This window comes from Haematobia irritans, chromosome 4 (assembly GCF_050003625.1).
Source record: "Haematobia irritans isolate KBUSLIRL chromosome 4, ASM5000362v1, whole genome shotgun sequence".
In the NCBI taxonomy this organism is placed as follows: Eukaryota; Metazoa; Arthropoda; class Insecta; order Diptera; family Muscidae; genus Haematobia; species Haematobia irritans.
The window spans coordinates 211,400,264-211,423,512 of NC_134400.1; the positions used below are offsets into that span (position 1 = coordinate 211,400,264).

Genomic DNA, 23,249 nt, shown 5'->3' on the forward strand with positions numbered 1-23,249 from the left:
CATTCGTAGTCAATACTCAACTATTCGGAAAAATGTTTCGCCTATCGCTATGATGCCTCAATCTCACGATAGGTAACATGACGATCTTGCAATATCTATTAGACTCACTGGTTTATGGAACAACAACTGAATTGGAACGACCTAAAGGGTGATACGGTCAAAATTTGGTCAAGGGAAAACGCGTGTAAATCGGTGAAATCGTTTATTTAAAAAATCAAATTAAATTTCTTTTTCAAGTTCAATTAGTATAAAATTCAGGAAAAATATTCAGTTAGGCTTTCGCTTTTCCAAATCCGAATTGCCGGGCCTCACGCTTGACACCTGCCATCAGATTTTGTACAGCCACCTTCTTCGCCGCAGAAAGCCAGTTTGCCTTGAACTGCTGCTCGTCCTTAGCAGTTTTTTTGGTCTTCTTTATGTTCCGCTTGACAAAAGCCCAGTATTTCTCAATTGGGCGGAGCTCTGGCGTGTTGGGAGGGTTCTTGTCCTTGGGAACCACCTGCATGTTGTTGGCGCCGTAGCACTCCATGGCCTTTTTACCGTAATGGCAAGATGCCAAATCCGGCCAAAACTGTACGGAACAACCGTGTTTCTTCAGGAAAGGCAGCAGACGTTTATTCAAAAACGCTTTCACGTAAATTTCTTGGTTGACAGTCCCGGAAGCTAAGAAAATGCTGCTTTTCAAGCCACAGGTACAGATGGCTTGCCAAACCAGATATTTCTTTGCGAACTTTGACAGTTTTATGTGCTTGAAAATATCTGCTACCTTTCCCCTTCCTTTTGCCGTATAAAACTCCTGTCCCGGAAGCTGCTTGAAGTCGGCTTTAACGTAGGTTTCGTCGTCCATTACCACGCAGTGAAACTTCGTCAGCATCGTCGTGTACAGCCTCCGGGATCGCGCTTTGGCCGTCGTATTTTGTTTATCATCGCGATTTGGAGTCACTACCTTCTTGTAAGTCGATAGTCGGGCTCGTTTTTTGGCTCGATGCACGGTTGTAGACGATACACCCAACTTATTTGCGGCATCTCGGAGAGAGAGGTTAGGGTTTCGCTTGAAACTACCGGCAACTCTCTTTGTCGTCTCAGCGGCTTCCGGTTTTCGATTTCCCCCCGATCCAGACTTCCTGGCTGTCGACAAACGTTCCCCAAACACTTTAATTACATTTGTAACGGTTGATTTGGCAACTTTTAGCGATTTTGCCAGCTTTGGGTGCGAGTAGCTCGGATTTTCGCGATATGCGAGCAAAATTTTGATACGCTGCTCTTCTTGCTTGGACGGCATTTTGACAATTGAAGAGTGAATTCCAAAATCAAAATAGGAGCAACATTCTACACACACACCTTCAAAATGAGGGGTGTTCAGGTTTTTTAAATGCAAAATTGAAAGAAATACGTCAAGTTTATATTGACCAAATTTTGACCGTAGCACCCTTTAGAGCAAGCACCAAACAATGTTCTGAAGTATTCGAATGTAATCGGAATTCCATTCGCTTCATAATTTCATTTGCTATGTAGATGAAGTTATTTCGTTCTCTCAACTATAAGAGTATGCTACACAGACACTCTCCATTCCTACTTTGTTTGTTGTTGGCGCATACAATAAAAAGCACAGACCCGCTCACAGCCTGCATACACTGACTTCTGTCAATCAACTGATCGACGATTGTGTTTGTTTTTCTGTTGATAGTTACTTCGTGTCGCATACGAAGTCTCGTCTTTGCTAAAGCAAAATATTCAATCTTCACTAAAAATATTATATTTTACTCGTATCGTGACAATTACAACAAAACCAAAATATTGAAAAGAACTGCACAACGATTCCTTTTGAATGTGATGGCTCTGCAATGCATGACACTGTAATCGCTTTACAGTGTTTCTGTTCTATACATTAATCGAAGTATTCGTGGAGTGTATTGCCTTCACTAGAACATCGATTACTTCGAATAGGTTTGTGCAGGCCTTTATTTTAGACTCACTTACACTCATGCATTGTTCAGACTATAAGTTTATCCGGACGGAATATCTGTGTTTGTAAAGAATCTTACAGTTTGGCTAATCGCTACGAATTGTCGGCAATGACTAAATGATTGATCACATTAACAAGCAGCAGAATCGGTTATGCCGATACTCGAAATGTTGGACATGGACATTATCGTCCGGATAAATTTATAATATGAACGACGCATTAGACTCTTATCACTTAGTGCTGACCGATTCCATTTGGAACTCAATAACAAAGTAAATAGTTCAGGCTGTATAAATAGTATCCTTATTTCTTTGGTATCTTGGCCGGAAGGGAACCCCCCTTTCGTATTTTAGTTATGAATAAAAAAGCCGCAAATCGACTGTTCGATTAATCAACTTTTTGCCAAAAAAAAAAAGTCGGGGTCGACCTTTTGTGACATTAATAACTTTTCATTAAGATCACTTATTGAAGAAGTTAAGAAACAAGTTTATCATAATGAACATATTATCAATATTCTAATGCGAAGATTTTTTTTGGCAGCCGATTTTTAACTGACTGGATAATTTTTGTGATGACAATTGGGGTGTTAGAAATTATAATAGGGCTGTTTTCTTTTAGCACTGGATGCAGCATTTGTATGGGCTATCCTGAACATCGTTGCACTGGTGTTCTATCCAGAACATCTCATCAGTGCAAGTCACGTCGGTGTTGCCAAATTGCATTTTGATAAAGTGACGCTCTTTAGATTCACAATAGCAGTTTATTGTGACTAATTCATCGAATATCATGAAATTCAAAGTGATACGGTGTCATATATAATCGCAACAGTACATATTTATAACTATTTGAGCATTTCATACATTGAAAATGTAAGATTTCACTTGTTTTCTGTGATTGTTTTTAAACAGCTGATGACAGTGTTGCATATTTTTTGGAGATGTCCTGGATAAACGAGTACTCTGTTTTTCTTTTAGTCCGTGACTGCTTAGGGTATCCAGTGCAAAAAGAAAACAGCCTTAATATAGTTTTGGTGCTTTTTGCCATTCGGGAGTTGGCATCACAAAAAGCCGAAAATCGACTATTCGAATAATCAGCTTATTGCCAAAAAAGCAGTCCTACTAAAATCGACATTTCAATAATACGGTGTTCTCACCAAGCATGTTTTGGGGTTTGAAATGTTTTCCCTTTATAAGCACTTCAAAACAAGTCGTTCTCGCCATACTAAAAAACAAGTTCAAAACACAAGTTTTCCTCCAAAACACGTCAATTATAGAATGTGAACCCACCTAATTTGGAATATACCCCGAATAGCATACCCTATTCAAAATATATGTCAAAATATTGAAATAAATTTCATAGAAAAAAAAGGATAACAAAGGTTTTTAAGAACATGGACATGTGAAAATAACATAAAAAAATTGTTCCCTTTGCGCTCGCGGTAATTATTTGAACATAGGTTGCATATATGTGAATTTCGAGTAATGCTTAGTACTAAGTTCGTTTCTGCTAACATCGAATATCTTCTTCTATCTCCGTAACTAACCCAGGGATGTTAACTTATTTATGCGAAATAATATGCCTGCCTATTTTTTCGTGCGAAAAATCCAGTGTTGTTTAAATATTTGTTGGAAAATGCTCAAAACAAAGATTTCGCATTTAAGGTAGGTACTATGTTCGGTTTTCGAGTTGAAAACCACTTTATTTTCGCGATTACTTTTCCTTAAATAATCAAAATTATAAATGAAAACAAACTTATTCCTGTAAAGTCTTGCCGAAATCTAGAGGAACAAGAAACCACGCATCAATTGTGTTGATTTGTCTGCTTTATATTGAACTGTTTTAATAAAGTAACCACGAAAATTTCAACGCGAAAAGCGAACATAGTACTTACCTTTATTCCGCACTAACGTTTTTTTTTATATGGAGTATAACAGTTTTTCGTGCGAAAACGTGATCTTAGTACTAGGCTTAAATGTGAATTTCTAGTTTCCATGGTAACTGTCAAATTAAAACATCTCAACCCGGTGTGAACGGTGAAATGTTTTGGAAAACCGAATGAGGAAAACGAGTCGGTGGGAACATAGCATAACAGCACTTATTGAGATAAGAAAGGAGTTTACCACCTGTGCTATCACAATGAACTGTATAGTCCGGACGATAGTGGTCGTATAGAACATATCCCATATATTGACCACATTATAAGTTAAGTCCGAAGGCATAATCGATACTGCTACATGTTTATGGAATCAATAACACATTTACCGATTATTTAGTCATCGCTGACAATTCGTATCGATTGGACACAATGTAAGATTCTTTACAATCACAGACATTCCGTCCGGAAAAAAACTTATAGTCTGCAAGACGCATAAGTGAGCTACAATATCCTCTGTAAGCGTGCGAGTATCTTCCCTAAAACCTATATTCTTCCGAGATTGTTTAACTAATGTGGTGAACGTTGCTTTAACATCTGTCACTAAAACATTGTTTCAGTTAAGTGACCTCCTCTTTTTCGAATTTATTATCAAAAACTTTTTTGATAACAATGCCAACATATACTTTTGGCCTAGAGGGGTCCTATAAATAAATATAGACCTTAATGCATATACAAAAATGTATAAACTATCAAAGACTAATTGAAAAGCCTCATTGATTGCATTCAATAAATCGCCACAAACACACACACACACACATAACAAGTATATACACTCAAAAAACGGGGGTACTAAAGTCAATTTAACATTATTTTAGTTTATTGAAATTTTTATAGTTTAGTTAAAATTTCTTCAGAAAAATCTAAACTAATTTGTGCGAATTTCGAATTTAGTAAAATTGTGTAGTTGCTTTGTATAAAACTTTTTTACAATTTTGTTAATAAAGTTAAAAAGGCTATGGATATTTTCTTAAATTTTTTTTCTGAGGTTGGTGGGTTCATCAGTTTTTTTTTTTTTTTTGATTTTGAGTGTATAAACAATTTCACGATATACATAATACATATAGATCTTATATCATTGATATATACAAACATATAGAAGTATATACATACATATAACAATATACATATACATTAATATATACATATTTATAGATTAACAATAATAAATTAATAAACTAGAAATGGAAATAAAATGTGAATGTTAAGTAAAGCAAATAATTTAACGTTAATTTAAATGTAATGGAAGGAGAAGAAACAAAAATGAATAAATGAAGAAAGATATAAACGAACAAGAGATTTAAGTAGATATTAAGTAATTAAAAACAAATAATAACCAAGAAAGAGGAACATTATTAACATTACGAGTATATATATATTTATAGTTCTCCCCAATATATCGCTCCAAAATACAATATTTAGAAATCCTTTGAGTACATTTCACAGTTATAGGTAGGTACTAAGTTCATGTCTCATAGGTGACAATAACAAAATATCACTGTTATTAACATAATTCTATTTTTAATTCTATTTTAAAGAAAGGAATCATTTTGAATTGAGAATTTGATTTCAACCAAGTTATTTTCTACGAAAATACCTATCTCTATTGATAATTTGTGCTTGTAATTTTGGTTCCCAATCACGGTTAACGCTCATGCCAAAAATAATCTTCCAAACTGTTAAAAAAATTTTACCACAAATCTACCAAATTTTAAAAAATCTTACGAAGGACTTTAAAAGTCCTTCGTCAAACTTTTGTGGTTAGAATCAAAAAAATGTTTTTTCTTCTCATGAATAAATCACCCCTCAAGCCAGAGACATTTTTTTGGGTATGAAAATTAAATTTTTTAAAGATATTGAATTCATAGAAAATTTTGAAAAATTTTTATTTCTATAGAAAATTTTGGCAAAATTGTATTACGTAATTTTGAGTATTGTTGACGCAACTTTTAAAATTAATAATCAGAAAATTTTATTTCTATAGAAAATTTTGTCAAAATTTTATTTCTCTAGAAGATTTTTCAAAATTTAATTTCTATAGAAGATTTTCTCAAAATTTAATTTCTATAGCAAATGTTGTCAATTTTTATACCCTGCGCCACACTGTGGAACAGGGTATTATAAGTTAGTGCATATGTTTGTAACACCCAGAAGGAGACGAGATAGACACATGGTGTCTTTGGCAATAATGTTCAGGGTGGGTCCCTGAGTCGACCATGTCCGTCTGTCTGTGAACACATTTTCTAGGTCTAGGTCGCAATTTAAGTCCAATCGCCTTCAAATTTGGCACATGTTCCTAATTTGGGTCAGAATATAACCCTATTGATTTTGGAAGAAATCGGTTCCGATTTAGATATAGCTCCCATATATATCTTTCGCCCGATATGCACTAATATGGTCCCAGCAGCCAGAGTTTTATACCGATTTGCTTGAAATTTTGTACAAACATAACACTTAGTCGTATAGTAAAGTGTGCAAAATTTGATTGAAATCGGTTCAGATTTAGATATAGCTCCCATATATATCTTTCGCCCGGTATGGACTAATATGGTCCTAAAAGCCAGAGTTTTGGCCCAATTTGGTTGAAATTTTGCACAGGGAGTAGATTTAGCATTGTAGCTGCGCGTGCCAAATTTGGTTGAAATCGATTAAGATTTAGATATAGCTCCCATATATATCTTTCACCCGATTTACACTCATATGACCACAGAGGCCAATTTTTGCTCCGATTTAGTTTAAATTTTGCACAGGGAGTAGAATTGCCATAGTAGCTATGCGTGCAAAATTTGGTGGAAATCGGTTCAGATTTAGATATAGCTCCCATATATATCGTTCGCCCGATTTACACTCATATGACCATAGATGCCAATTTTTTGCTCCGATTTAGTTGAAATTTTGCACAGGGAGTAGAATTAGCATTGTAGCTATGCGTGCCAAATTTGGTTGAAATCGGTTCAGATTTAGATATAGCTCCCATATATATGTTTTTCTAATTTCGACAAAAATTGTCAAAATACCAACATTTTCCTTGTAAAATCGCCACTGCTTAGTCGAAAAGTTGTAAAAATGAATCTAATTTTCCTAAACTTCTAATACATATATATCGAGCGATAAATCATAAATAAACTTTTGCGAAGTTTCCTTAAAATTGCTTCAGATTTAAATGTTTCCCATATATTTTTACTAACATTGTGTTCCTCCCTAGTGCATTAGCCGACTTAAATTTTGAGTCCATAGATTTTGTAGAAGTCTATCAAATTCTGTCCAGATCGAGTGATATTTAAATGTATGTATTTGGGACAAACCTTTATATATAGCCCCCAACACATTTGACGGATGTGATATGGTATCGATATTTAGATCTATAAAGTGGTGCAGGGTATAATATAGTCGGCCCCGCCCGACTTTAGACTTTCCTTACTTGTTTTTTTTTGGTAAAAAAAAAACAAGTATATACGGCCGTAAGTTCGGCCAGGCCGAAGCTTATGTACCCTCCACCATGGATTGCGAATTACTTATGTTGCGGTAACACTTGCCGATGGCAAGGTGTCTTAAAACCTCCTAACACCGTCTACTAAATTGTATGTAAATCCATACGTGGTATATATTAAATCAAAAAAGATCGATCAAATACGTATATAATTCAGTTTGACAAAATTTTCTATAGACATACAATTTTGACAAAATTTTCTATAGAAATAAAATTTTAACAAAATTTTCTATAGAAATAAAATTTTCAAAAAAAATTTTATAGAAATAAAATGTTGACAAAATTTTCATTAGAAATAAAATTTTGACAAAATTTTCTACAGAAATAAAATTTTAACAAAATTTTCTATAGAAATAAAATTTTAACAAAATTTTCTATAGAAATAAAATTTTGACAAAATTTTATATAGAAATAAAATTTTGGTAGATTATTTTTGGCTCGAGTAACCATGATTATGAACCGATATGAACCAATTTTTGTGTGATTGGAGATCGGCTATATATAACTATAGACCAATAAGGACCAATTTTGGTATGGTTGTTAGCGGCCACATTCCACATTTGAACCGGATCGGATGAATTTTGCTCCTCCAAGACGCTCCGGAGGTCAAATCTGGAGAACGGTTTATATGGGGGCTATATATACCCAGCAAAAAAAGCGTCGCCAAAAAAGTAGTGAAAATGTTCTTTTTGGATCCTGAAGTGGCGCAAAATTGGCGCAGAAGCGATGAATTTAACATGGGCTTGTCATAGGACGGATGTCCACCATTTCAACAGCCGTTGCACTGAATTTGCATCACTTCTTAAGGTGTTATGCGAATTTAGTGTTTTGGATGTGAATTAAGAAATTTTGCGATATTTTGACAAATAAATAAATTTTAATTTTTTTATGATTTTTAATGCATTCTAACGTTTGTCTGAAATGTTTGACATCAAGTATTTTCAAAAACTCGCAAGTTTTCGAGAATGGATTTAACATTTTTTTTTTTGGTAAAATTTAAGTAATTTGTATCATTTTATAAATTCTTGGTCTGTTTTTAACCAATTTGAAATAAAAAATTTAAATTTCCCATTAAAAATATGAAAAAAGCGAGTTTTAAAAAATTGACTCAAATGAACTCCCTGTGCAGTTAAAATAAAGAACTTCTTTGGGAGAACATTTCTGGAAGTGCTTTTAAAGTTGTGCTTTGAGAAGAACTTCCACATTTTTTTGCTGGGTAATTATGGACCGATGTTGACCAATTTTTGCATGGTTGTTAGAGACCATATACCAACACCATGTACAAAATTTCAGCCGGATCGGATGAAATTTGCTTCTCTTTGAGGCTCCGCAAGCCAAATCTGGGGATCGGTTTATATGGGGGCTATATATAATTATGGACCGATTTTTGCATGGTTGTTAGAGACCATATACCAACACCATGTATCAAATTTCAGCCGGATCGGATGAAATATGCTTCTGTTAGAGGCTCCACAATCCAAATCTGAGGGTCCCTTTATATGGGCGCTATACGTAAAAGTAGACCGATATGGCCCATTTGCAATACCATCCGACCTACATCAATAACAACTACTTGTGCCAAGTTTCAAGTCGATAGCTTGTTTCGTTCGGAAGTTAGCGTGATTTCAACAGACGACGAACCGACGGACGGGCGAACGGACGGACGGACATGCTTAGATCAACTCAGAATTTCACCACGACTCAGAATATATATACCCAGCAAAAAAAGCGTCGCCAAAAAAGTAATGAAAATGTTCTTTTTGGATCCGGAATTGGTGCAAAATTGACGCAGAAGCGATGAATTTAACATGGGCTTGTCATAGGACGGAAGTCCTCCCTTTCAACAGCAGTTGCACTGAATTTGCATCACTTCTTTAGATGTGATCCGAATTCAATGTTTTGGATGTAAATAAAAAATTCTGTGATATTTTGTCAAATAAATAATTTTTATGATTTTTTATAATTATTTATAATTTTTAATGGTTTCTAACGTTTGTCGGAAACGTTTGACCTCAAATATATTCAAAAATGCACAAAAAAGTTAAAATTACGCATTAAAAGTATGAAAAATCCAAGTTATAAAAATTTGAATTAAAAGAACTTCCTGAGTAGTTAAAATAAAGAACATCATTGGGAGTGCATCTTCTGGAAGTGCTTTTAAAGTTGTGCCCTTGGAAGAACTTCCAAATTTTTTTGCTGGGGTCTTAGACAAAATTTCGATGTGTTACAAACGGAATGACAAAGTTAATATACCCCCATTCTATGGCGGAGGGTATAAAAATAATTCTATAGAAAATTTTGTCAAAATTGTATTTAAAACAAAAATTGAAGTGCCTCTTAGATGAAGAGGAATATTTTAAAAAATTTTGTAAATTTGTTTTCTATAGAAAATTTTGTCAATTTTTTTTTCTATAAAAAAATTTGGTAAACATTTTTATTTCTATTGAAAATTTTGTCAACCTTTTTATTTTTAACGAAAATTGATGTACCTCTTAGTTGGAGTGTTTGGAATGTTTTGCAAAAACTACCAAAACATCTAGAATTCTACGAAACTACCAACCAGTAAAAAATCTAACATTTTAGATAGAATTCTACCAACCGTGTTCCCAATACTCTCATAAAAAGGTTAATCCTCTAGGGCATTAGCCAATTTAACTCTATTTTATTATTATTATTAAAATAAATGAAAATACATTTAAATTTCTATAACTTAAAAAAATAACATTGAAAATGTAACGATTTTATCAATAAAACATGAACTTAGTATCCATTTCTATGGTCGAAATTAATGTAAAGTCAATGCCCAACTTATAGGGTGACTCGTATATATTTTTTTAAATAGTATTCCACTCTACCAACACTTTCCTCTTATTCAAAACACATATACACTCCCACACCCAAAAATGCCTTCTAGTACATTTTCATTTTATATCTCAAAATAAATACATATACAAAACAAATTGTTCACACATACTCACCCAACAATATAAAATTATATTAAAAAATGATTTGTTAAAAAATCTAGTACTCGTATTTGTCAATGAAATTTATTGGAATTTTATCTATTTGTATAATGAATTTTGTTTAAATTGATTCTAGATTTATTTATATAAAAAAAATTATATTTATTTAATCTATGTACATATAAATGCGATTTAGGTTTCTGTCATTTTATCTTAAAAAATACAAATATTTCACAATTTTTTTGTTTGTAAGTAAAAACACGAATAAATCACATAAATTTGCATTTCCCTTGTTCATGTCTTTTAGGCATACATTTTAACTTTAAAATATATAATTTGTTTTCTGTTATACGTCATAAGTCAAATTTTTCCATATAAAACACATGCAAAACAAAAACAACAACAACAAAACACAAATAAAGAACCGACATCATCTTCATACAACTTTGGTGTGTTTTATTGGTTTTGGGGGGTTTTCGTTGTCGACATTTCGACATCGAATATTATTTGAAATTCCAATGAGAAGCATCCGGAGATTCATTGAAAACGTTCCTTCATTTCTATGGTCACTGGTTGGCTGGGTTTATTGATCAATAGTGTGATGACATCCATGTCTTCATTGTCACCTTTCCATTCAATTTCGTAATTGCGTATGAGCTAAGATCATAAAAAAATTTTTAATTTAAAACAAAAAAAAAACGCAATTAACTTATTTTTATTTATATAAAATTTTCTTTAATAAAATTGTCTTTATTCTAAGTTTGTCTCAAAAATTTTATAAACTAAATAAGGCTATAAATTCCAACCAGATCAGTTTTATAAAAAGCAACGAAAATATTCATGAAATTCACAAAAATATCACACAAAATATTTTTTTTCTGATTCAATCACGAAATTTATTAATTTTAGAATTGAAATTTCTTCAATCATAGAAATGATAGTATCAATTAAAAAATCAATTGTAAGGTAATTAAACAATTAATTGATCCAATTAAAAAATAATTGATGGTATTAATTTTTGTTTCAATTAAAAATATTTGTTGAATCAATTAGATTTTTAATTGAATATTTTTTAAAACTCAATGAAGACTTTGGAAAAATTTTCGTGAAATTTTATTTTGTGATTAAGATCGGATTACGATGTAGTTAATATGCACAGAAAAACAAAATCACCAAAATATTTCCAATTAAAGTCTTAATTGAATTTTCAAAAATTTTCTATTAAAAATATAATTGATTCAACAATTTATTTAATTAAAACAAAAATCAATCACAATAATTAATTGTATCAATTAATTTTTTAATTGAATTCAGTGATCGATACTATCATTTCTGTGATTGAAGATATTTCAATTAAAAATTAATTGGATCAATTAATTTCGTGGTTAAATCAAAAAATTATTTTGTTGTGTGAGGTAATGATTTGGCGCTAATGTTTTTTTTTTTTTTTAATTTTAGTTCATTTTTGCTTTTATGAGAATGATAAATTTCGCAAAAGGTTCGTAAAAAATTCAAAAATTTTAGTGAATACTCGGTAGTTTAGGGAAATCTAAAACAATGGAATACAATTCACTTCAATTTTTGCGCGAAGTAGTTAATTTTCCAGATAAAACAGTATATTTTTTTCTGTGGACCCGTGCATACAAAGTTGAATTATTGATTTTGACATTCCCTTATTGATTCCGAGCTAAAGATATCGCTTCTTTGATATGAATAGCAACTCTAGAATAAATTAGCCTCTCACTTTCAATTGAGGTAACGAAAATATTCCATTGTTACAACGAATTTTTTCATTTCTACAATGACCATGTTCATTAATAGTATGAAATATTTCGTTATTTAATACAAAACTCAATACAACATACAACAGTGAAACCTCTCAAATTTGGACACGATGGTTTTGCTTAAAATTCGTATATAGATATCCATCCATCCATCTATCTATGACGTGGTGGGTATATCGATTTGTGGTGTACATGTTCATCGAGATCAAATTGCAACTCACCCTTAATAGAAACGTTAGAATATTTTGCTCGGCAAGGCGTCGGGCTATACAGGACCTCATGCCATGGCCAAAAGGTAGAACCAAATATGGGTTTATGCATCCTTTGGCATTGCCGAGCCATCGGTCGGGATTGAATGTAAATGGATCTTGGAAGTTTTTCTCCAAACGGCAAGCAACCATATTTTGTGTTACCACAACGGTCTAAAATTACACGGAATTAATATAAATTCACAAAAATTTTTTTTTTTGATTCAAAAAAAAAAAAAACTTACATTCTTTGGCACATGATAACCACTAAATATCAAATTCTTGGTTAATATTCGACCTACACCCACCGAAATGGGATTTAAACGAAACACCTCTTTGAGAGTGGCTCTTGTATATGGTATACCCGACTTTAGGCTATCAGCCAATAGTGGGGAGTCTTTGGAAGGCAATACCGTTAAGGCTTCTTCATAAATCCGTCTTTGTACCTCCGAATGCCTTGATATATGGTATAGAGCAAAGGCTGTCGTATAAGATGTGGTATCTATTCCAGCCAATAGAAGATCAGCTGCCATACCTACTACATCGAATAAATCTAAATTGGGATTTTTCATATACTCTTCCACTAAGGAATTTCTCCTTAGAGACCAAAGATTATCGGGGTCTTCTTCTATGGATTCCTCTTCGTCTTTGAAAAATACCAATTTTGAAGAAACTAAATCTACGGCCACACTTTCCATATATTCCTGGGCTTTACGTAGCTTTTTATAGGGCCCCGTTTCATAGTGTCGCCACAGACCCAGACCTTGATCGGTGGGTAGAATGTTACTGTTGGTTGTTTCTGCAGCTCTAATTAGTTTGGAAGACCGTGATTTCTCATCCAGTTCCTCGGGCGAGAAAGAATACAGTCGTTCCCCAAAAGTCACCAAACATGTTACTGGAATGTGGTGGTGCATATATTGAGGGTTACTGGAAAATTTTCAATTTTAAATTAAAATTTCACATACATACATTCCAAATTCAAACGAGCCAGATGAGGTAAAATATCCATATCCTGAGATTTTGGTAAAAACCTAAGAAACTCTTTGGTAACTTTGTCCACTGCCATTAAGAAGCTACGAACACTTTTCGGTGCACTAATTTCCTTTTGCAGTTCTGATCTTAAGCGCCACCATTCTGCACCGTTTCTATACAGAAAATAGATATAAAATAAATAAAAAACAGAAAATAGAAAATAATAACATTTTATTAATTTATCATGTAAATATAAAGATTTATTATTATTATTATTAAATTTAATCATCATTTTAAATTTAATCATTGATTTAGTCATTTAATCAAAGTAGCCAAAGAACCAATTTCACCTTTGGAAGAACTTCCAAATTTTTTTGCTGGGTTATTAAGAAAGTGTCTTATCCCCAGAACTTGATGTAATTTTATTAATAACCCAGAAAAAAAATTTGGAAGTTCTTCCAAAGACACAACTTTAAAAGCACTTCCAGAAGATGCACTCCCAATGATGTTCTTTATTTTAACTACCCAGGAAGTTCTTTTTTAATTTTAATTTTTTATAACATGTTTTTTTCATACGTTTAATTAACATTGAATTCGGATAACACTTATAGAAGTGATGCAAATTCAGTGCAACGGCTGTTGAAATGGAGGACTTCCGTCCTATGACAAGTCCATGCTAAATTCGTCGCTTCTGCGTCAATTTTGCACCACTTCCGGATCCAAAAAGGACATTTTCATTACTTTTTTCGCGACGCTGTTTTTGCTGGGAAAGATTAAATAAATATTAACCATCCAAAACACATTCTTCGATAACTAATTCTAATTCCGTCTGTCTGTGTTTTTGTTGTTCGCAGGATTCCGGTTGCAATTATTAACCGATTATCATGAAATTTGGTACAACGTGTTTTCTTAATAAAAGAACGAACGCTGTTGAATTTGGAAAAACGGATCAAAATTAGATATAGCCCCCATACATATGTTATGTATCGCCCGATTTCGACAAATAAGATATTGCGCACAGGTTCAAATCCCAGAAGGGCTGGAATTTAATTTTTTTTATTATTATTTTTTTAATTTTTTATTAATTTTCTATTTTTTTTTGTGAAATTTAATTGTCTAAAACTTAAATTTACACTTAAAATAGCGTAATTGCGTACTTTCTAATACTTGTCCAAAAGGACTGCATCGGAAGTAGAAAAAAATTATTGGGGGATACCAAGATGCGCTTTAGAAGAAATGTTTGTGGACTTGTCCAAAAGTACTGCATCGGAAGGGAGAAAAAATCATTGGGGGATCCCACGATGCGCTTTAGACTGGACTTGTGCTTTGTAAATAATTTGTCTGACGTCCTCCTATACGACCAGATTTCGGCTCCTTGTTTCTCGAAACACGACCTTATATTCCTGTCTTATAATCTTCAATTACAGAAGGATCAGATCGAATACACGTACCTTGATTTTCGTAATTTGAATCATATTGGACTGCAGGATATGTTTGGACAAATAGATTGGCATGACATGTATGGACTCATATCTGTTGACCAGCAATTCGATTTTTTGCGAAATGCTATATGTGATCTATATAACGCAACTGTGCCTATTAAGAGGATCAAAGTGAAATCAGGTACTAAACCATGGTTTAACGACACGATTAAGACTGCTATTAGGGAAAGGGATATTGCATACTCACGATGGAAGCGCTTTAGATTACCACATCTTCTAGAGGAGTATCGATCGGCGCGGAGAATAGCGAACAGAAATATCAATGCGGCGAAGACTGAATATTACTCTAAGCGTTTCAATTCTGCTGTAGATTCCAGGGAAAAATGGAGAATTATACATGATATTATCGTTGGGAAGTCTAGGTCATCGGGCGGTTATCAAGGTGATCCAAATGACTTGAACGAGATGTTTACTAATATCCCTGCCCCTCCGACGAACACATCCTTCTATGACACGGATGACGGCATAGGAGGAAACTTATCTGAGAGGAACGATTTCGAGTTCAGGTGCGTTACCCAAGATGAGGTCATAGAGAGTTTTTTCATGGTTAAGTCGAATGCTATTGGCCTGGATGAAATGGACCCCAGGTTTATACGAATACTGCTCCCTCAACTTATACCTCTTTTCACCTACTTATTTAACACAATTCTGACCTCCAGTACTTATCCCACGATATGGAAGCATGCAAAGATTATTCCGATACCGAAATCTAATTCAGAGTCACGACCCATTGCTATTTTGTGTTATGTTTCTAAAGTGTTCGAAAAGATTTTACATAAGCAGATATATGATTATCTTCTTCGCGGTAACTTGTTATCTGAAAGGCAGTCTGGTTTCCGCAGAGATCATAGTTGTGTGAGTGCACTGATCGAAGTATCGGAGTCAATTAGGAGAAATATTGATGAGAACCATGTTAGTTTTCTTGCACTCTTAGATCACTCAAAGGCTTTCGATACTGTTGATCACAAAATGTTATGTCTAAAACTTAAAAGATTTTTCAATTTCTCACCTACTGCTACCTCTCTCATAACTTCCTATCTTAACAATCGGTTACATACGGTTTACACCAGAGATACTTTTTCATTGCCATTACCAGTTACGAAAGGGGTTCCACTGGGTTCTATAATTGGACCTCTATTATTTTGCATGTACGCAAATGACCTCCCTCTAGAAATAGTCCATAGTCAGATACTTATGTATGCAGACTACATACAAATCTTTTTAAGTAGTCCGGTAGGTGATACTAGTGAGTGTTTGGGGAAACTTAACCACGACCTTGATCGTGTGTTTCGATGGGCAACAGCTAATGGTCTGCTACTAAATCCACAAAAGTCTAAAGGTTTGATTATACACAAGAATATAAGGTTCTCTTTGTCCAATGCTGACATTAGGTTGAATGGTCAAAAAATCGATGTAGTCACTAGTGCTAAGAATCTTGGAGTAGTATTCAATAGCACATTGAATTGGTCAAGTCATGTAAACACAGCCGTTGGACAAACATATGCAAAACTGTGTGCTTTATGGGTTACTCATTCCTACACACCAGTCAATATTCGACTTCTCCTGGCGGAAAGTCTTTTGTTACCGGGTTTAATTTACGGATCTGAACTCTTCGCGAATTGTGACTCCGTGAGCAAAAATAGACTTAACGTGGCATTCAATAGTATAGTTCGTTATGTGTATGGGTTACGCAGGACCGATCATGTTTAGCATGTTACAAACTCCCTCTTTGGCTTTAGTTTTAATACCCTGCTTAATGTCAAGTCGTTAGTATTTCTACATAAATTGATTTACAAACGGAAACCCAGCTATCTCTATGATAAAATTCGGTTTACCAGATCTGATAGAAATAGCAATATAAGACAAGTCTTGTATCCGAATGGCAGTTCTTTATTGGCACAATACGTCTCTGGAACACTCTACCACCCGATATACAATGCATCAGCAACGCATCATCTTTTAAGAAGAGTATTCAAAATTTATTTCAAAATTAGAATATTTATCATTAAAAATTTGCTTGTAGATGTAATATAGTATCACAATTTCAATTTCAATCATCAATAATACAATGCAATTGAATATTAAAAGTAATTTCTATATATATATATATATATTTTTTCTATTATTATTAATACAATTTTTATTTTTATTTATTTTAATTTTAATTTATTTTCTTTTTATCTTTAAATTTAATTATTGTACTTATTATTAATCAGAGATGTTTTAACATTTATAATCCTGCACTGTAAATATAAGATTTTAATCTTGTTGTGTAGGTACTCAATAAAATGAAATGAAATGAAGTTTGGTAATGAAGAGAAGATTACCTTGTGCCAAATTTGAGTAAAATTGCTTAATAATTGAGGCCACTAAGACAAAAATAAAGTTATTAGGGGAAATTGTTAAAAACCAGGCGATGTATATATATATATATATATATATATATATATATATATATATATATATATATCTAAAATCTGAACCGATTTGGATGATATTTTGCAGGTTACCTTGTACTAAATTCGAATACGATCCGTTAATAAATAAGGCTATTATGACCAAATTTTCGCAAGATTTTGAAAAATTTGCCCCTAATAACTTTATGTTTGACCATAGAGACCTCATTTCTTAACTGATCTTACACAAATTTTGCACAAGGTAACCTTTTGTGGTATTCATCAAACCCGCAAAATATTATGCAAATTGGTTCAGATTTAGATTTAGACAGCTTCCATATATATGCATCGCTCGATTTTCCCAAATTTGCCCATAGTACTCTTATTTATTAACCAATGTTACTGAAATTTCAAATTTTGATGTACTAGCCGATCGTATTTGTACGTTTTTGTAGCTCTTACATAAGAATATTGCTCGATTTATACAAATTTACTACCCACACTAATTGAGCGATTTTCTCTTTTTATACCATAAACCACATAATGGGCTCAATATTAGTGGCATACTAACTCCGTAGGTGCAATATCAACTACAGCCAGTGTTGCTAGAAGTAGGGGAAATTCCCTATATGTAGATTTTTTCTAATATTTAGCGTCTAGTAGGGACGTAGGGCCACAATGTAGGGCATTTTCACTCAACACAATTTGTAATCATTTTTACATTTTGGTGGCTCTAGAGGAAATTAAAAGCCGGCAAGGCTTGATCTTTAACAATGTGTGGTAACAACAGTTACCACTTGTGCCAAAAAAAATCTAACAAAATTTGAAGATTACCACAAATCTAGCAAACAAATATTTCTATAGAAATTTTTGTCTAAGCTTTATTCCTGTAGAAAATTTTGTCAACATTTGATTTCTATAGAAAATTTTGTCAAAATTGTATTTCTATAGAAATTGTTTTCAAAATATTATTTCTATAAAAAAATTTCTCAAAATGTTATTTTTATGGAATTTGTTCTCAAAATTTTATTTCTATAGAATTTATTATCACAATTTTATTTCTATAGAAAATTTTCTCAAAAACATTTGTTTATAGAAATTTTTTCCAAAATTTTATTTCTATAGAGATTTAACAAAAAAAAAATACTATTTGTGGTAGAATTCTACCAACTGTGGCAACCGTGGTGGTAATACAAATTTATTTTCTAGGTTATATACTTTGAATTTTCATGTTTTAAGATAATAAAGTAGTTAGAACCATTTTTGTTTTGTAAAATTTGTTTAAATTTAACGAAAAATATTGTAGGGAAAATTGTTTGGGAATGTATGGGAAAGTAGGGAACTTTTTTTGTCCTTGTAGGGTAAACCGAACCTTTTCCCTGGCAACACTGATTATGAGCTATAGTGAGATTGAGATAAAGCACCCATAAGCATGTACCCCTTAATTTTCTTAAATATGCAACTGCGGGTTATCTCCCAGACCTATATCAATGTTACCCCACAAATGCTTATGATTACTAATTCAGTAAGAGTGGTTTAGGGTATGATATAGTCGGCCCCGCCCGACTTTCTACTTTACTTACTATGGGGTATATGTGGATCAATACACCCCATAATCGGTGCACCGATTTGTGGACGTAATGCTCAATAATTCAAATCTAGTTTATAATAAGGACTAAATATATCTAAAAGCGAAACGATGTGGCCCATTTACAAAACCATCCGATCTACAGTGATAAAAACTACTTGTGCCAAGTTTTAACTTCATAACTTGTCTCGTTCGGAATTTAGTGTGATTTCAACAGACAGATGGTCAGACCGGCGAACAACACTAGATCGACGCAGAATATCACCACGATCATTTACAATGAAACCTCGCAAAAGTGGACAGCCACGACCCCTAAATTTTGTCCACTTTTGAGAGGTGTCCACACTGAAAAAAATATTGTCGTGAGGTCAAAGTTTTCATGTCTTTCAAATACGAATGTGAATTTTGCTTAGCATAGAAGACGCATTTCTCTAATATAAAGATTTTTTCCTTGTCCAAAAGTCGATGAACTTTTCAACGAAGTCGTATTGTCCTTATAAAAAAGTGATTTCAATTAAAAATTAGTATCATAACATGAAAGAAAAAAAGTTTGGGCTAAGGTCAACTTGACTTTAATAATTAAGAAAAATTATTTAAATTTAATGAAATTGTCTTTAAATTTGTTGTCTTTTTGCATCTTGACTACAAAACAAAAAATCGTTCAAATATAGGACATGTTTTTCAACACTTTATTTTAAAGACGTTTTTTACTTGAAACATATCATAATTTCTACTGAAAGTCGAGTCTTAATTTAGAAAATAAAGTTGTTATTAACTCGTTTTTTAAGGACTTTTATAGCAAATGAAGAAAAAAGCTGAAAAAGTGAAAAACTAACATTTGCTTCCTAGAAGCAATTACACAAAACCCAAATTTAAAAGAGAATTGTGTCTTAAAAGTATCCTTACTTGTATTCTATGCTTCTTTGACTCGGAATCAATACCAAAATTTTTAAAGTAATACAAAATTTTTGGAACCAGGCATGCTTTTTGTGTTCAGTGCAGTTATGAGAGGTTTATTTCAATGTGTTAATATAAAATATAAACTCAAGAGGCGCTAATGCCAACTGAACTTGATTTTAGTTCATGAAGATTAATTGATTTTAGTTAGATTTTGCCCAAAGTAAGCAAATATTCCTTATTTGAATAATTTTTTACTAACTCTAAAAATAAGAAAAAAAATTGTTACAAATATAGTGGACAATTTTACTAAAAAAATAAAATAGTTTATATTTTCCTTAAATGGGAGAAGTTTACTTAAATTGGGTTCATAATGAGTAAATTTTTCTAAAATTATACCTGTTCGTACAGCTCTGAAGACATTTTATAATTATACCCTTCACCACTACTGTGGTACAGGGTATAATAAGTTTGTGCATTTGTATGTAACGCCAAGAAGGAGTAATCATAGACCAACCTTTTAGTATACGGATCGGCTTAGAATTAAATTCGGAGTCGATTTAGCGATGTCCGTCTGTCTGTCTGTTGATGTATTTTTGTGTGCAAAGTACAGCTCGCAGTTTTAGTCCGATTGTCCTAAAATTTGGTATAGGGTCCTGTTTCGGCTCAAAGACGATCCCTATTGATTATGATTTTCACATATCTGGTCATAGTTGGCGTGTATATCAAACGATCTTCCTCAAATTTCGTGCATCTGAATATTTTATGAGTCTCGAAAAACTTGCAAAATATCAGACAAATCGGTTCAGATTTAGATATAGCTCCCATATATAGCTTTCGCCCGATTTACACTCATTTGCCCACAGAGGCCAATTTTTTGCTCCGATTTAGTTGAAATTTTGCATAGGGAGTAGAATTAGCATTGTAACTATGCGTGCCAAATTTGGTTTAAACCGGTTCAGATTTGGACATATCTCCCATATATAGCTTTCGCCCGATTTACACTCATATGACCACAGAGGCCAAATTTTAACTCCGATTTAGTTAAAATTTTGCACAGGGAGTAGAATTAGCATTGTAACTATGCGTGCCAAATGTGGTTGAAATCGGTTCAGATTTAGATATAGCTCCCATATATATGTTTTTCCTATTTGGACAAAAATGGTCAAAATACCAAACCTTGTATAATCACCACTGCTTAGTCGAAAAGTTGAAAAAATGACTCTAATTTTCCTAAACTTCTAATACATATATATCGAGCGATAAATCATAAATAAACTTTTGCGAAGTTTCCTTAAAATTGCTTCAGATTTAAATGTTTCCCATATTTGTTTTTTACCAAAATTGTGTTCCACCCTAGTGCATTAGCCAACTTAAATTTTGAGTCTATAGATTTTGTAAAAGTCTATCAAATTCTGTCCAAATCGAGTGATATTTAAATGTATGTATTTGGGACAAACCTTTATATATAGCACCCAACACATTTTACGGATGTGATATGGTATCGAAAATTTAGATCTTCAAAGTGGTGCAGGGTATAATATAGTCGGCCCCGCCCGACTTTAGACTTTCCTTGCTTGTTTTTGTGTAACAAACGTCTCACGTCAACTTTTCCACTTTTGTCCGATGTCCGCTTTTCAGAGTATCCAAGTTTGAGAGGTTTCACTGTAAATACTTTATGGGGTTTGAGACCTGTATTTCGATGCGTTGAAAAAAAACGGAATGACAAAGTAAGTATACCCCGCATCCCATAGTGGTGGGTAGAAAAAATTATATCACATAACATATGAATTTAGATTTCCTAAACGAATGATGGTTTAAACTAAAGTACTTGTGAATTTCTATTTTTCTTTGAATATGGACAAAAAATTTCTTTTAAAATGAAAATGATGATTTAAAAAAAATTTACTTGAAGCAATTGAAAAGAATTTAATATGACCTCGTTTATGTTCTCAAAACTATTGCTAATGTTATGGCCTAGTGATTTCTCAAGTAAATAAATAACAAACAAAACAAAATCAATTAAAGCTTTACATGATCATCGACGGCTAGTTGTGGATTGGCTTGATGCACACTTACGTAGGCAATAAACCTGCTGACCGGTAGACATGTGGACGATCTAGACGATATTTTTCCAAAGCCAAATGGCTTCTTCTCTGCGGGTAATCTTTACAATTTAATAGGGTAGCTATATCTTGGGGTTCGTAAAGCCAAACAATGTCTTGGCCCAAAACCATGGTCTCCTTGACAATGGGTCCATAGCGTTGATATTTGTCATAGCCGGCTTTATGTAACTCTAACCAAGAATATTTTCCAATAATGGGTAAATAATTGTAGAGATTTCCCAACCCCAGAAAACCTCTGGGACCTGGAATATCTTTATAGGGTTTGGCAAAATTCTTTTTGCTGGAAAAACTTCTTTTCACTTGGTGTTGAAGTTTTAGCAAATCCCGCATTTTCATCAAGATCGGATGTTATTTGGTTTTTATTTTGTTTTCACGGATTAATAAAGCCCGTTTTCTTTTATGCCTTGATTTTCACTCTCGTTCTTTGTTTTGTTCGGAAGAATTGAAAGCGTAAAGTGACGAAACTACCATTCCTCGAAGTGTTTTATATAAAAGTTTACCAAAGACTAACATCAGAAATGTTCAAACGATTGACAAAAAGTAGACAGTCCAATGGACAGGTAATGATAACACTAACCCCCACTACTCTAAAACTAAAGAGAGCGAGAGAGAGCTAACAACAATTTGTTCTTGCCTCCAAGAAAGAAATAATCAAAACAAACGAATAAAGTAAAAAGCTTCTGGCAAAATAAACTTGAAGCTTCGAATGCGGGTTTTATTGAATGAGGCGTATAAGCTGAGAAAAAACAAATCACAAGTTGCCAGATCTATGAAGTATCAGATGACCGTTAAATTTAAATATATTGTTTGCCCAAATATGAAAATCAAAAAATTAGATAGCTAACATTTTTATATTTATATTAAATTTATTTTATTGCAATATATTTATTTTGTTTTAGTTTATTCTAATATTTTTTAAGAAAATTTTCCCAGCCCAATGAAATGTTCTTTATTTCAAGTCTCAAAAAATGTATAAACTAATGGTGGGTATAAATTCCATTTTTATACCCACCACCATAGGATATATTAACTTTGTCATTCCGTTTGTAACACATCGAAATATTGCTCTAAGACCCCATAAAGTATATATATTCTGGGTCGTGGTGAAATTCTGAGTCGATCTGAGCATGTCCGTCCGTCCGTCCGTCCGTCCGTCTGTTGAAATCACGCTAACTTCCGAACGAAACAAGCTATCGACTTGAAACTTGGCACAAGTAGTTGTTATTGATGTAGGTCGGATGGTATTGCAAATGGGCCATATCGGTCCACTTTTACGTATAGCCCCCATATAAACGGACCCCAAAAATTTGGCTTGCGAGGCCTCTAAGAGAAGCAAATTTCATCCGATCCGGCTGAAATTTGGTACATGGTGTTAGTATACGGT

The 23,249-nt window shown here is 33.1% G+C and overlaps 1 protein-coding gene across 2 annotated transcripts; it reads right to left on the minus strand.

The window, feature by feature from the left end:
- Window positions 1–10,420: 10,420 nt before the first annotated feature.
- Window positions 10,421–22,379, minus strand: dib (Cytochrome P450 302a1, mitochondrial). Of its 2 annotated transcripts, none has more exons than XM_075308249.1 (5): window positions 21,819–22,379; window positions 13,354–13,529; window positions 12,630–13,279; window positions 12,358–12,558; window positions 10,421–11,009 (listed from the first exon to the last, which is right to left on the minus strand). In XM_075308249.1, the coding sequence occupies exons 1-5, from the start codon at window positions 22,199–22,201 to the stop codon at window positions 10,890–10,892; spliced, it is 1,530 nt and encodes a 509-aa protein (XP_075164364.1). In that variant the 5' UTR covers window positions 22,202–22,379; the 3' UTR covers window positions 10,421–10,889. The 2 variants fall into 2 exon arrangements, with proteins under 2 accessions (XP_075164364.1, XP_075164365.1); XM_075308250.1 differs by lacking the exon at window positions 21,819–22,379 and adding an exon at window positions 21,774–21,796.
- Between the last annotated feature and the right edge of the window lie 870 nt (window positions 22,380–23,249).